The 14,598-nt window shown below is 38.9% G+C and overlaps 1 protein-coding gene across 2 annotated transcripts in view; it reads right to left on the reverse strand.

The window, feature by feature from the left end:
• XRCC5 (X-ray repair cross complementing 5) overlaps positions 1-14,598 on the reverse strand; it is an 88,344-nt gene that overhangs the window by 59,913 nt on the left and 13,833 nt on the right. For both annotated transcript variants that reach the window (XM_028112237.2, XM_088021568.1), the window contains exons 7-10: positions 11,731-11,845; positions 9,386-9,524; positions 6,259-6,371; positions 1,067-1,129 (exon numbers count right to left, since the gene is read on the reverse strand). In XM_028112237.2, the coding sequence (XP_027968038.1) occupies positions 1,067-1,129; positions 6,259-6,371; positions 9,386-9,524; positions 11,731-11,845 (430 nt within the window). The remainder of the gene's footprint in view (positions 1-1,066; positions 1,130-6,258; positions 6,372-9,385; positions 9,525-11,730; positions 11,846-14,598) is intronic.

A 14,598-nucleotide genomic window follows, 5' to 3' on the forward strand; every position in this document is an offset into this window, starting at 1 on the left:
ACCAGCAATCACATGAAGTATTCAGAATTTTCTCTGTGTGAAGGAACAGTAAGTTGGAGTTAAAATTCAGTTAAAATGCTGTTAAGCTATGATGACAATATATACTACAAATGTATAATTCCCAAGAGCACTTGACCCAGGAAAAATCCATGAATGAGGATTCTCATGTAAACTAGGATTCACATAAGCCTACTATGCTCTGACTGAATCCATTCAGTACTGACGGGAAACAAAGCAATTCTCCTAAGTTAACTCTTCCAATAAAATGGCACCCCCATTCACTAGATCAACAGCCAGAAGTGAGGAGAAAAAGCAGCAAAGGGGACTAAGCAGACTAGATCACTTCTACCTCCGCCCTCCCCACATCCCCACCAAGCCTTCTACATCCAGTTTGCTAACTTCAAAAGCAAATATACTTCTGGAACTTGGATCCCTGCTTACGTCATCTTAAGCAGATATGAGACTGCAGTATTCCAGTAAAGTTCAACATCTCCACATGACAAGTTCCAACACGGAGGCTGAACAGGAAATATTTAGAGAGGGCAAGTATGACTGTAGGATGCAATGGTCATGGGTCGTTAGGCAAAAACCAGCCTGAAAACTGAATCTCCTGGGGAGGTGGGAAAAGAGTACAAAGAGAGAGGGACGGGGACAAAGACGAATTTCTAGATGAGGGAAGTGGCCCAGTAAAACACTAACGCTTATCTCCAGGATGCTAAAGCCAGTGCTAAATGTTCCGTGCTTAATGACAATGAAAATGTCAACCTGACCCCAAGCCCCCTCAACATTAGACCAGGAGATTCCCACACCTAAATGCATTTGTTCAAATGTTTTTGTTTTTAATACGCACCTGGTCTCCAGTAGCAGGACTATGTCCTTGGGCCTTGTGCTCATGCTATGACAAATTCATTTATCATTTCTCCATTTTCAGAGTTAAAGCTCAGTGAACTTTCCCACTGTTGTTGCAAGAATTAACGTCATTTTAAACCATAAAAGCCCCAAACAACTCACTTAAAATGACAATTCAATTCTGTGGCACTACCTCAAAGGCCCACTGTCAACTCACCTCATCATCTTTTGCTGCAAAGACCTTTAGGACTTGATTTCCCATAAAATATCTCCTGTGGACCTGCAAGAGTTAAGCGAGGAAAACAATTGGTTTTGACCCAAAATAAGTAATGCCTATAGCCGTAACGCCACAGTTACTAAGAAATTCTATTCAAAATGCTCGTAGCAAAAAAAACATTCATAGGGACTAGAAACACCTTATTATTTGAGGTTCAATTCAATTAAACACAATACCTATCTGAATTCCAAGTATATGTCAAACATTGTTCTGAGCACCGAAAACACAATAATGAACAGGATATAGTCTTGTCCTAAGGAGCTTAGACAAATATGAAACTGTACTACAGTATTAGGGTACAGCACTATAAAAGCACAAGAGTGCAATATTCTAGCTCAGGGCTCCGAGAGCACATAAACAGGGCATCCAGCTTGGTCAGGGCAGGCTTCTGCAAACAGTGACACCTAGGTCAAGACTTAAAGGATGCTCAGGAACAAAGAGAAAAGTCTCGTCCAAGTGTGCTGGGCAGAGACACTAGTGTGAATTAAGTCTGGAATGACATAAAAACATAGTACCTTTGGGGAACTGCTTTTGGAGTAGGTGCAGTGCCCTAGTATGAGGGGAGAGGTGAAAAATTAGATTAACAAAGATCAAATCATGAAGTGTCTTATGAGCAGAGTTAAGCGGCTTAGACTTCATCCCAAGAGCAAAGACGAGGCACTGCCAAATTGTAGAGACCAGAGTGAAGAACTCATTAGGGGGGTGGGGGCCACACTGGAGGAGGGGAGACTAGTGAAACCAACAAGAAGTACTTCAAGTCCTTCTGTCTCCCTTTTAGTTCCATTGCTTCTCCGGCAGGGTATGAGAGGGGTCAAAGCAGCTCCACCGATACCTGATTAGAAATGAAGACTGAAGGGTTCCTAGCATCATAACCAACTACCTGCATCTACTGACCAAGATCAACTTCTCTCCGCTCCGTGTAATCTTGAGCCTGGAGCTTATCTGTAAGAACATGCCATGTGCTGAACAGGGCAATGCTCCTCAAGTGTTCTTCTGCCCTCCCACCTCTGAAGCCAAGAAACTGAGCACTTTCAGAATCACAGCAGCTCCAGAAGACGGAGTCTCAAAGGTATGGGGGTTTGGCCCACATACTTCAAACACCCTCCATCTCCACTGCCAGTCCCCATTTGAAAACTATTTAAAGATATACAGGAATAATCCCATATTAAAACTACAAAGTTTGCTACATTCATATAGATTTGCCCTCCTATTAGAATCTGTAATGGTTCTTGATTGATGAAAGAACAGTTAATGATATTGTTTCCTAACACACTTAAATGACTTCTCAAAGGACAACCAGACATCTGGGAGAAGTTCTGGCTAAATTCTTACCCATTCTACAATTAGGTACCCAGAACACTGACAACTTGGAGGAAGACAAATTGAAAATTTAAGAGAATAATTCTCAATTTCACAATTAAAAAACAAAACAAATCAAAAACACCAAGATCAAAAAACCTATTTCATATAATAAAAATGCTCCATCAATTCAATCCCGAAATGTTAGTTTCCCTCACTTTAAGGGAGGATGGAAAAATATGTGATCTCATTAAAGATAATTACTAGTCTCCTAAAAGGTGTGTGCTTAGTTGCTATGGAAAACTCCTTGCTCTTAAAAAAATATGTATGGTCTTCAAAAAGTTGAAAGTAGAGCTACCCTACAACCCAGCAATTGCATTACCCCAAAGATACAAATGTAGTGATCCGAAGGTGCACCTGCACCCCAATGTTTATAGCAGCAATGTCCACAAAAGCCAAACTATGGAAAGAACCCAGATGTCCATTGACAGATGAATGGATAAAGAAGATGCGGTGTACACACACACACACACACACACACACACACACACACACAATGGAATACTACTCAGCCATCAAAAAAAAATGAAATCTTGCCATTTGCAATGTCGTGGATAGAACTAGAGGGTAGTATGCTAAGCAAAATAAGTCAATCAGAAAAAGACAATTATCATATGATCTCACTTATATGTGGATTTAAGAAACAAAACAGAGGATCATAGGGGAAGGGAGGGGAAATAAAACAAGAAGAAATCAGAGTGGGAGACAAACCATTAGAGACTCTTAACCACAGGAAACAAACTGGGGGTTGCTGGAGGGGAGGGGGGTGAGGGATGGGGTAACTGGGGTCATGGACATTAAGGAGGGCATGTGATATAATGAGCACTGAGTATCATATGAGACTAATGAATCACTGAACTCTACCTCTGAAACTAATGATATACTACATGTTAATTAAATTTAAATTAAAGAAGAATAAAATGGGAAAAAAATAAACACCTATCAGAATGGTTAAAATAAAAAAATAGCAATGGTGCCAAATGCTGACAAGCATGTGAAGAAACTGAGTCACTCACCCATTACTGATGGGAATATAAAAGAGCACAGCCACTCTGGAAACAATTTGACAGTTTCTGAAGAAACTAGGCATTTAGTTTTCTTACAAAATTAAACAGTTTTCTTTTAAAACTAAACTATTACAAAATTTAGCAATTGTACCCTTGGGCATTTATCCCAGAGAAATGAAGGACATTATACAAAAGCTGGTATTCAAATGTTTATAGCAGCTTCACTCATAATAACCAAAAACTGGGAAAAACATGTCCTTCAGTGGATAACCGTTTAAAAACAAAACAAGACAAAAAAAGCTCTGGTAAACCCATATCTAGGAATATTACTCAGCAATAAAAAGAAACAAGCTTATCGGTACATACAATAACCTGGATGAATCTCCGGAGAATTATGCTGAGTGGGAAGAGCCAGTTGAATGTCACATACCGTATGATTCCGTTTATATGCCTTTCCAAAGTAACAAAATTATAGAACTGGAGAACAAAGGAGTGGTTTCCAGGGATTGAAGAGGGGATGAGGGTGAGAGAGAAGTGAGCACGGCCCTAAAAGGGCAACAGAAGAGATCCTTGTGGTGATGGAATGTTCTGTATCTCAGCTGTATCAATGTCAATATCCTGGTAATAGGATTGCCTTAGAGTGTTCAAGATGTTACCTTTGGGAGAAATGAAGTATGGGGTACACAGGATCTCTCAGTATTATTTCTTACAACTGCATGTGAATCTAATTGTCTCAAAATACAAAGTGTTTTTCATGTGTTCCCCCCAAGTTAATTAACCAATTAATTAATTTTAAAAAGATATGTATGCATTTCTTAAGATAATACATGAAAGCAGGGATGAAAACCAAACTAGTCAAAAAAACCAGCTTGTCCACCTAGTGGGCAAATTACAAGTGATTAATGGCATAGGCTCTTAAGTCAGGGAGAACTGGTTCAAAACCAATCTCTACTACCTTCTAGCTGTGACCTTAGACCAATTACATACTCAATTTTCGAATGTATAAAATATATTATCATAGCACCTATCCAGGAGGGTTGTAATAAGAATTAAACGGGAATTCAAATAAAATGCTTACTATATTGAATTGAATATTAAAATCACTCAATAAATGGTGACTATTAGGATTATCTTTATTGCACCCGTCTGAGATTTTACGTAAGATAAACATAGAGCTTAAAAACAACATAAGTTGAGGGGATCTGGGTGGCTCAGTTGGTTAAACAACTGCCTTCAGCTCAGGTCATGATCCGGGAGTCCCAGGATCGAGTCCTGCATTGGGCTCCCCGCTCAGCAGGGAGTCTGCTTCTCCCTCTGACCCTACCCCCTCTCATGTGATCTCTCTCTCTCATTCTCTCTCTCAAATAAATAAATAAAATCTTTAAAAAAAAATAAGTTGATTTAGAGAACACGTCATGACTTAAAAGTTAATTTTAAGGTAACAGAACTCTTAAAATGGAAAAATGTACTTTTTGTTCAGCTCACTCTTTTTTGCTTTGTCATTTAACCAAACAGGCCCCCCCCCATTCCCACCCTGGCATAGGTGACTTCAGTTATTTGGGTCATGAATTTCGGATCAGTCGTTTTGGATAGGTCTTTTCGAGCTAACTGGAATTAGGCAGACCCACTTCCCAACAGGCCAGTTTTAATCCACAGGCCTGAACGAAGGTTCTGCTTCACTGGAAAGACTTAGGGGCACTGCCATTAACAGCCGTAAGTTTTAAGTCTGTAGAAATCCCAAAGTGAATACTTTTATTTTTAAGAAATATATATTTAGTGTAATTTGTTAGAGAATTGTTAAAAACTCTCAACTCCAAAAAGTATCTGTTTTCACCATTAAAATCTTACCAACTTTCAGTAAGTACTCCCAATTTCCAGCTTAAGAAGTTTAAAAACATATCCAACGGTTTGGGCACATCATGGAAAATATCTCCCCACCCTCACAGAATTATTCTAACACCAAAGCACACAGGGACTATATCCCAGAGCAACACGAAGAAGCTCAAATCCAGTATACTGATTAATATTTATTTTCATTACAATTCTCACTTGAATTTCTTTAGAACCAACAAACATTGCTTTATCCCTATAGAGCCTTAGAAAAGATACGCTATAGGATATGCTTATTCATTTTCTCTGGTTGCCTACCTCAAGAACATTTAATCTAAGATCTCCAGGAATCTTTAATAACCCTTTCTAGAATAGTGTATGCTATCCCATGGCCCTCAGTGAATTACTGCATTTCCACTATGTGTTTTGTGTATCTCTGCATCAGTGTCTAAAGAATGTATGACTTAAGGACAGGCTTCAGATCCCAGATCTCTTTGTTGGACGTTGAGAAGGGTGACCAGCATAAACCAATGATATTCTACGAGGCCTGGTGTCAATCAAAACCCAAGTAGACCTTCATTCCTCTAAAACACTCTATTATACATAACTCTTTAGAGAAAGCAACACAATAGCAAAGAACTGAATGATGTTTCTTTAAGGCTATGTGAGCTATGACAGACAGCCAAGCTAAGAAGTGACTCTCAATGGAATATATTCTGATTCATGCTAAGCCTTCTCAAATTTTCTACATCTTGGTTTCTCTGTTCAAAAATTGAAGATAGTTAACACTAATCCCCAGACTACATTCAAAAAAAACTAAAAGTCAAATAAATACACATTGTAAATAAAAGGACCAATCGAAAGCATACCCTCTCAAATAACAGTAAGAGAAAAGTTCATTTCTTTTGTTGACAACGAGTAAAGTAAGTGCTATACCTGAGAAGACCTACAAAATCCCAAAACGGAGAAGCACTTCCCCTCCGATTTATATTTCATGTGTTCCTCATCCACTTTAGAGAAAGGAACGATATCACTTCCATAGCGGAACCCTAGAGAACAAGAGAAGAGCATTTGTTAATCATATGGGGCCTCATTTTCTACAAGCTGAAATTACCCCTACGCATACATTAACAATACACGCAGACTCCAGATCAAGCCTCCATATACTATTCCCTGGAATCAAATTACTGCCCCTTGTGATCAGTGGGGAAAAAGCAGCAGCAGATAAACAACATACACAGTATAGAGGCGATTAAAATCTAATTACATTTTTTAAGCAGCATCTTCTGCAATCTAGTTACCTTAATGATTATCTAGCCTAGAAGAAAGAATGTAGCAAATGTAATGTACCAGTTATCCTCCAAAGATAAACTGTAGTTGACTAAAGTATAAGTGTGATTTGTAAACATAATAACAAGAACACATTTATTCAGAAACCTGGAGACCCACAGAGAAAAATGCCCAAAGGAAATTTTCAGAATAAAATGTTCTCCAAAATGCATGCTGGAGACATACAAATGCCTAATGGGAGAAGCCAAAACTCTTCTATTTAGGAACATTCAATTGATAAGTTGGCTATTTTTCTGCATTTAAACCTACTTCATTTCTGGGATTATATTATGTTTTTTTCTTCTTAATTACTTTGGTTATTCATACAAATACAGGCCCTCGGTTTCTTAAAAATAACTCCAGTCCTGTTCCAGGGCCTCTGTTCTATGGAAAGTCATGCCCTTTCAATATACAGTCTCCTGTATTTGGTGGGAAGAACGATCATCAAATTCCAAGGATTCTGGCCTTGGGTAAATGGAAAGGAAAAGCACGCGCAACTTTACTCCAAGACACAAAGAAACTTGTACGTTTGGGGTAGATTCTGTGATCCAGTTTATCTGTTCCTGTCAATCTGTTAATGCCATGCATTTAATTAAAAAGAAATATATTTGTATTTTCATGTATGTCTTTTAAAAAAGCTGGTGATGAAAACAAAAACTCCAGCAAAAAATTATCAGGGAGGGGCGCCTGGCTGGCTTAGTTGGCTAAGCAGCTGCCTTTGGCCCAGGTCATAATCCCAGGATCCTGGGATCAAGCCCCACCTCGGGCTCCTTGCTCGGCAGGGAGCCTGCTTCTCCCTCTGCCTCCAGCTCCCCCTGCTTGTACTCTCTCCCTCTCGCTCTCTGTCAAATAAATAAATAAAATCTTTAAAAAAAAAATTATCAGGGAAAGGTATGGCACATGACTAAGAGTGGTAACTAAACCAAATGTTCTTCCTAACTCTTCTCTGTCATCAGACATCTTGAATTTTTTAACTTGAAAATTCTAATTGAAACTGCCTTGTTTTCTGGTTCATCTACTGAAAGAGAAAATTAGTATCTAAATTTTGTACATGGCAAAAAGCACAGAATAGACTGCAACATATAACCGTATTCCTTGGCACACATATGTCTGCTAGGGCCTCCATCTGCATATTAGGGGGCAGAGAGTGGAGTATAGGTGAAGGAAGTATGTGGGTAGCTGCACCAAGGTATAAGACAAAAAAGCTGCCTCTGTGTTCTCTGAACTCAATGTTTAACTCTTCCCTCTCCATTATTGCTCCAGCAATAAATGTCTTTTTTGCCTAAAATAAACAGAGCTGGTTTGTTTTGTTTTGTTTTTGCTTGCAACCAAAAGAACTGGCATCTTATCTCCGTCATATTAATCTTAACACATAGCCTCAATGACACTCTGCTCCTCAAAACTAGAAATGGCTCCAGGTTGCTTTCAAGATTAAGCATCAACTCTTCAGCCTGTCATTCAAAGTCGTTCCTAATTCAGAATGGTCTGTAGAAACAAAGACTCTGAAGTAGGGCAGTCCTGGGTTCGAGTTCTGCCAGTTGCTAACTGTACGACTTTGAATACGTGAATGAGTGTCTTTCAGCCTCAATTCTCTCATCTGTAAAATGGAAACAAGAGTGGGATGCCTGTTTCATGAGGCTGTTTTGATGATTAGAAGGGAAAATTCAGGTCATCTATGGGATACTGTTCCCAAGTACTAAACTGTGTACGCCCGACACACCGGCCCAACTACCTGCTGTCACTGAGAAGCTCTCTACTTTCCTGGTCTTACACGTTTAATCATGCTCTTCTTTCTTTCAGTCATTATAGAAGGATCATATGATTAGTAACTGACGGAGCTAGGATTCTAACCCAGATCTGACTCCAAAACTCACCTTCTTGACTACACTACAATACAGAATTGAATTAAAGAATTAGTAGGGATTGCAGGATACTAATTACATTTTCTACTCATAATCGATCAAGAGAAAGGAAGGAATCGCAACCACCATCGCCTTAACCAGTCTCCCCTGCACCCACATACAAATATACACAAACATCGAGATTTAGTGCCACAGACAAAAGGCATTTTTTTTCAAGGCTTGCAAATTAAAATTATACCAGGTAGCACAAAGCCTGACAATGAATTTATCTAAAGACTCTAGTTTCTATCTTAACCATCTTGATATCTTGTAATTTTAGCTCTTCAAAATTCAGACACTCTCAGCTAATTTGTAAGCCCTCTGGATAGAGCTGCCCTCTAGACACACTACAGATCAAATGGGTATCACACATGAAGTACAACTGTAAACATCCTAGTGAACATAAAGCCATATAATGGACACAAATGTGTCTAATCCCCTAAATTACCCTAAGGGAGCAGAGCTGGCAGGATTCCTAAGACCTGAAATAGGCACTCAGAAGAATAATCACCATGGAAGTAAGATGTGAAACAGAGTAAACAAAGAAACCTGCTTCAGCCACATTAACAGAAGTATTCTCTTAGCTAGTATGTTTCAAACTTTAAAATAAAACCAAGTATTAAGTCCTGTCACTGGAGGACATGTCAAACTCAGATGGAGTACCCAAGTAGATCCTGCCTCGGACCTGACAGATGAGCTCAATTTAGGACCTAGCGCCTCATGGTCCCTCCCATGGTCATGTCTCCAGAACTCAGAAAAACATCTGCCAACACTACCAGTACAAACCCCAGTCTGCCTCCCACCACCCGGAAGCAGCCCTCTCACGGGCGCACCTTGAATAGTGTCTTCCTTCGGGACCTCGGTTTCATTGTCGTCATTTAAGCAGTAAACAGTTTCTTTCTGTAGATCTTCTTTCTTGAGGGTTCTGGCGTCCACAACTGTCCAAGACTTTTTAACTCTCTCCTGTATAATCTTAATTCCAAAAAGAAAGGGAAAACAAGGAAAGCCAGGATTCTAATAAACAAAAAATGAAAACCCCATATATTCTCTGCTTTATAGGAAAAAAATCTGTAATAATTACTCTAGCTAAACTCTTCTGTTTGCTCTTGTCCAGTGAAATTTTCACTTATTTCATAACTCCTGCTGCATTTCACTTTTTCCCCAAAGGTAATCCACAGATAAATATTCATATTTGTATATACACAAGCACTTGCTATACAAAACCTTCAGACTCATAAAATGGGACCACACATTTTTACTACAGTTTTCCAATAGAGAAGAAAGGGAGAGCCGTCTATCAGGGGCCAGAACTCAATAAGGAAATCCAAAAAGAAAACTAGAAAAAAAGAAGAGGAGGGATGCCTTGGTGGTTCAGTCAGTTAAGCGTCTGCCTTCAGCTCAGGTCATGATCCCAGGTTCCTGGGATCAAGTCCCACATCGGGCTCCCTGCTCAGTGGGGAGTCTGCTTCTCCCTCTGCCTGCCGCTCCCCACTTCTTGTGCTGGCTCTCTCTCTGCCAACTAAATAAATAAAATCTTAAAAAATATTAAAAACCTCCTTTAAAAAAAAAAAAAGACGACTATATTCTATTCCAGGCTTGATGGCAGCTGAAATAAAGAAGTACCTCCTGGGGCGCCTGGGTGGCTCAGTTGGTTAAGCAACTGCCTTCGGCTCAGGTCATGATCCCAAGGTCCTGGGATCGAGCTCCGCATCAAGCTCCCTGCTCAGCCAGAAGCCTGCTTCTCCCTCTCCCACTCCCCCTGCTTGTGTTCCCTCTCACGCTGTCTCTCTCTCTCTCTGTCAATTAAATAAATAAATAAAATCTTAAAAAAAAAAAGTACCTCCAAGGTTTTCGTGGATGTAGCATGTGTTTTAGAATTAAGTCCCTGAATATATAAATACTTGAATATATAAATACATGTTTATTTTCTATATTTAAATGTATGTATTTAGTTTATTAATTTTTTTAAGATTTTATTTATTTGAGAGAGAGAGAATGAGAGAGGAGAGAGAGCACAAGAGGGGGGAGGGTCAGAGGGAGAAGCAGACTCCCTGCTAAGCAGGGAGCCCGATGTGGGACTTGATCCCGGGACTCCAGGATCATGACCCGAGCTGAAGGCAGTCGCCCAACCAACTGAGCCACCCAGGTGCCCTAGTTTATTCATTTAAAGAAAACAGGCAAGAAGGGTCACATGGAGGCATAGGTCACAGACTCCTACTCAAACTGCAATTTCATCAAATAATTACCAAAAGCAATTTATTTTTGAAAGTGTGCTATTATGTACCAACATACATAGACTACAAAAGTCAATTTCACAGTCACAAGTCAATAGTTTTTGATAGTTCACAGATGCTGTTACCACCAGATTGTTAACTGAACTGGGTGAGACTGAGTTTTAAAAACTCTGGACTTCTTTAGTATATATCTATATTTCTGCTATAATACTACAGTGATAGGACTTCATGCATTCCATTTTCTCTCTTTCAAAAAAGAAAAAAAAGGGAGAGAAGGGAATCAACCTGGATTACAGATGATTCTTAAAACTTTCTCTCCTAATATGCCTTTTATATAAAAAAGCTAAATAGAATAAGACGAACAGGGAGAGCAGTTAGAGAAGCAATAATTATGGTACTGAATAACCCACAAATGAATTGTCAATTCCTTATATAAGCATATTTGCCTGCCTGGTGCATTGCTTTATTTTTTTTTTTAATTTTTATTTATGGGGCGCCTGGGTGGCTCAGTCGGTTGTGCATCTACCTTCAGCTCAGGTCATGGTCTCAGGTATCAAGCCCCACATCGGACTCTGCTCGGTGGGGAGTCTGCTTCTCCCTCTCCCTCTGCCTGCCACTCTGTCATTTGACAGAGAGAGAGAGAGCACAAGCAGGGGAGCTGGAGGAGAAGCAGGCTCCCCGCTGAGCAGGAAGCCTGATGTGGGGCTCGATCCCACTGGGATCATGACCTGAGCCGAAGGCAGATGCCCAACCAATTGAGCCACCCAGGCGCCCCTGGTGCACTGCTTTAAAAAATATGTGTGGGGGACACCTGGCCGGCTCAGTTGGTAGAGCATGCAACTCTTGATCTCAGAGCTGTGAGTTTGAACCCCATGTTTGGTGTAGAGATTACTTAAAAATAAATTTAAAAAGTTAAAAATTAAAAATGTGTATGTACCACTTACCGATTTATAAGCCACGATCTTTATAGACAAACTGGAGCCAATGGTCAGCATGCAGGACCAAGGGATGGAACGCTTCTCAATTTTCTTGAAGACACACAGTTGTCTCAGACTCTCACTTAATAAAAAAAATATATATATATAACTCTTACTTAATAAAATATATATATATTATACACATAATGGAAAAAAACATATATAATGAAAGCAACAATTTTAAAACATTAACTTTGCTGGGTGATGCAGTTAATTTTCTAGAATGAGAAGTGAGTTGTCATTGATCATAATGAGAGGAACAGCAAGGGACAACAGGAAAATGACAACCACAAGTTGGGAGAGAGCCAGAATACAACTGAGTTGGCTTAGGAGAAAGAAGTTGAATTACATTACAGGTGAAAGAACATCTCTATCTTCCCCTACTCAATCTTTTCTTTCAACTCAGCCCATGGTTCTTAACATTTTTTTCAAGACCAAGGACATTTTGAAGATATGATAAAAGCACAATCATAAGAGTTTGCCCACAATTTAAAGGGTTCACCAACTCACTGAAAACTATGGACCTGGGGATAAGAACCCCTGGCTCCAGGATATCAAAGGGTAAGTACCATCCCAAAATATCACTGTTCATAACTCTACAATTTATTATTTATTTCCAATCACCTTAAATAAAAAGCACATATATGCACACAATGGAGAGCGTTAAATAAAGACTCTCCACGGGATAAAGGAATTTAGTCCACACTTAGTCTTAAGGTAAAGCAGACAGCACACAATGGAGAGAGTTAAAAAATCTCCAGGGAATAAAGGAATTTGGTCCATACTTAGTCTTAAGCTAAAGCAGATAACTAGGTTTTTTACTGGACGGAGATGGGGAATCAGGAAGTAACAAACACAATGTAGAGTGCTACTTTATTTGAACATAAATGAAGATCAATTCTATTTTTATCTGGTCCCTAATCAAACACAGCAGAGAAGACTATAGGAAACAGAATTTGTTGTAGTCACTAAGAAAGGAACCAATGACCAAACATAGTCAAAGCATATATTCCAGGGACGCCTGGGTGGCTCTGTCGCTTAAGCATCTGCCTTTGGCTCAGGTTATGGCCCCAGGGTCCTGGGATCAAGCCCCGCATCGGACTCCTTGCTCTGCGGGGAGCCTGCTTCTCCCTCTGCCTACCGCTCTCCCTGCTTGTGCTCTCTCCCTCTCCCTGATGAATAAATAAAATCTTAAAAAAAAAAAATCCAGACCATGATCAATCCCCTTGGTACAGATGAAAAATAGATCTACAAAGAAGGTAAAAAGAATTATCCTCATTATCCAAAGTTATGGACAAAAAAGGTTTCAAAAGACTCCAATTTTCAGAAATAATCTATAACAAACACAAGTCTATGGAAATAAATAAACAAACAAACAAACAAATAAAACAGAGTTTATTCCTTGGCTTTGGACTTGTTGGGGAATGAAGGGGTCTGAACCAGATCTAACCTATCCATAGGACCTCACTGGTTTGAGTCCCATCTAAAACCACTGTGAGGTCTGAATTCAGTTCCAGGAGAAATTCTAAAGATTAGCATCTAATACGTAACATCTGAGAGCAAATGGATCATTTCCACAGTTGACCTGAATCTCCCCAAGCAGAAGTCTAAATGAGGACAAGTATGGCCCAGTGCTGTCCAGTACAACTTTCTGCAATGATAAAAATGTTCTATTTCTAACCGTTCCTGTCCAAAAGGCTGCTGAGCACATGAAATGTGGCTAGTGTGACCGAGGGACTAAATTTTTAATTTTATTTAATTTTAATGAATTTAAATTTAAATAGCCATATGTGGATAATGGCTGTTGTATCAAATCAAAGTATCTTCAAATTGTGAGGATAATACACAGTAATTTGCCTCCTGGCTATGACACAGGAAAATAAACTTTTTTTAACATTAATTTGTTTGGCCTACAATTTTCATTCATGATATCATGGTAAATTTGTTAGTTTCAGACCTACATTCTCACATTAGAGCAAGCCACGTCCAAATTTGAAAGAAATAAGTTAGAAACATATTTGCATATATTACAGTTAAGAACACATATTATGACAAGAAACATCACTTTACAGGATTCTTTACTGATTCCTTTTCCAACCCCAAGGGAAACTACCATTCAATTTGTAAAATTCCCATTACCTACAATTTTTCAAGGGTGATATATTTAAAAATCAGGATGTACTATTTGTATTTCTTGTAATATATTATAAATAAAAATTTTTAAATTGTGGTTGAGAAAAAAATTTGGGCATATATCACTTAACTACTCAAAAATATCTTAATTGTTGAACTTCTATTTCAATGAAGAACTTTGCTCAAAATGCCTGTATTTTGTGTATTTATTGATGAATAAGAATTAACTCATGAACATTCAGTGCTATTATCCTGCAGAACATGAAATTCCACAAGCCACACTGCACAGTTCTTCTAAGTCCGGCCCTTCAAACACATACTGTCCTGGATGCTACAGACTCCTCTCAGGTTCTTTGCTCAGAATAAGTGCATGTCCAATTCCAACCAAGAATACTAACCCAGAGAGGAGACAGTCTCTCCCATAGTCTCTAACTGAATGGTTGCAAAGGCAGTCTGCTTTATTGTTAAATGGCACTTCAGGGATTTCACATTTCTTAAATTGTTTTCCCTTTACAAAACCCATATAAAAGATGTAAATTATAAATTCTTTACATTTTGGATGTTTTGTTCTGTTCTGTCTGAACAAACTATTTTGTGACCAAAAATTTAAAAAAAAGTCTATTACAGTTAAGTATACTGTCTCCTAAAACCTCAATCAGAGGATAAGAGGATACCACGTATTTCGGATCTGACACCACTTTT

This window comes from Eumetopias jubatus, unplaced genomic scaffold (genome assembly GCF_037043125.1).
Source record: "Eumetopias jubatus isolate StellerSeaLion01/CBP00866 unplaced genomic scaffold, mEumJub1_p1.0 scaffold_3, whole genome shotgun sequence".
Taxonomy (NCBI): Eukaryota; Metazoa; Chordata; class Mammalia; order Carnivora; family Otariidae; genus Eumetopias; species Eumetopias jubatus.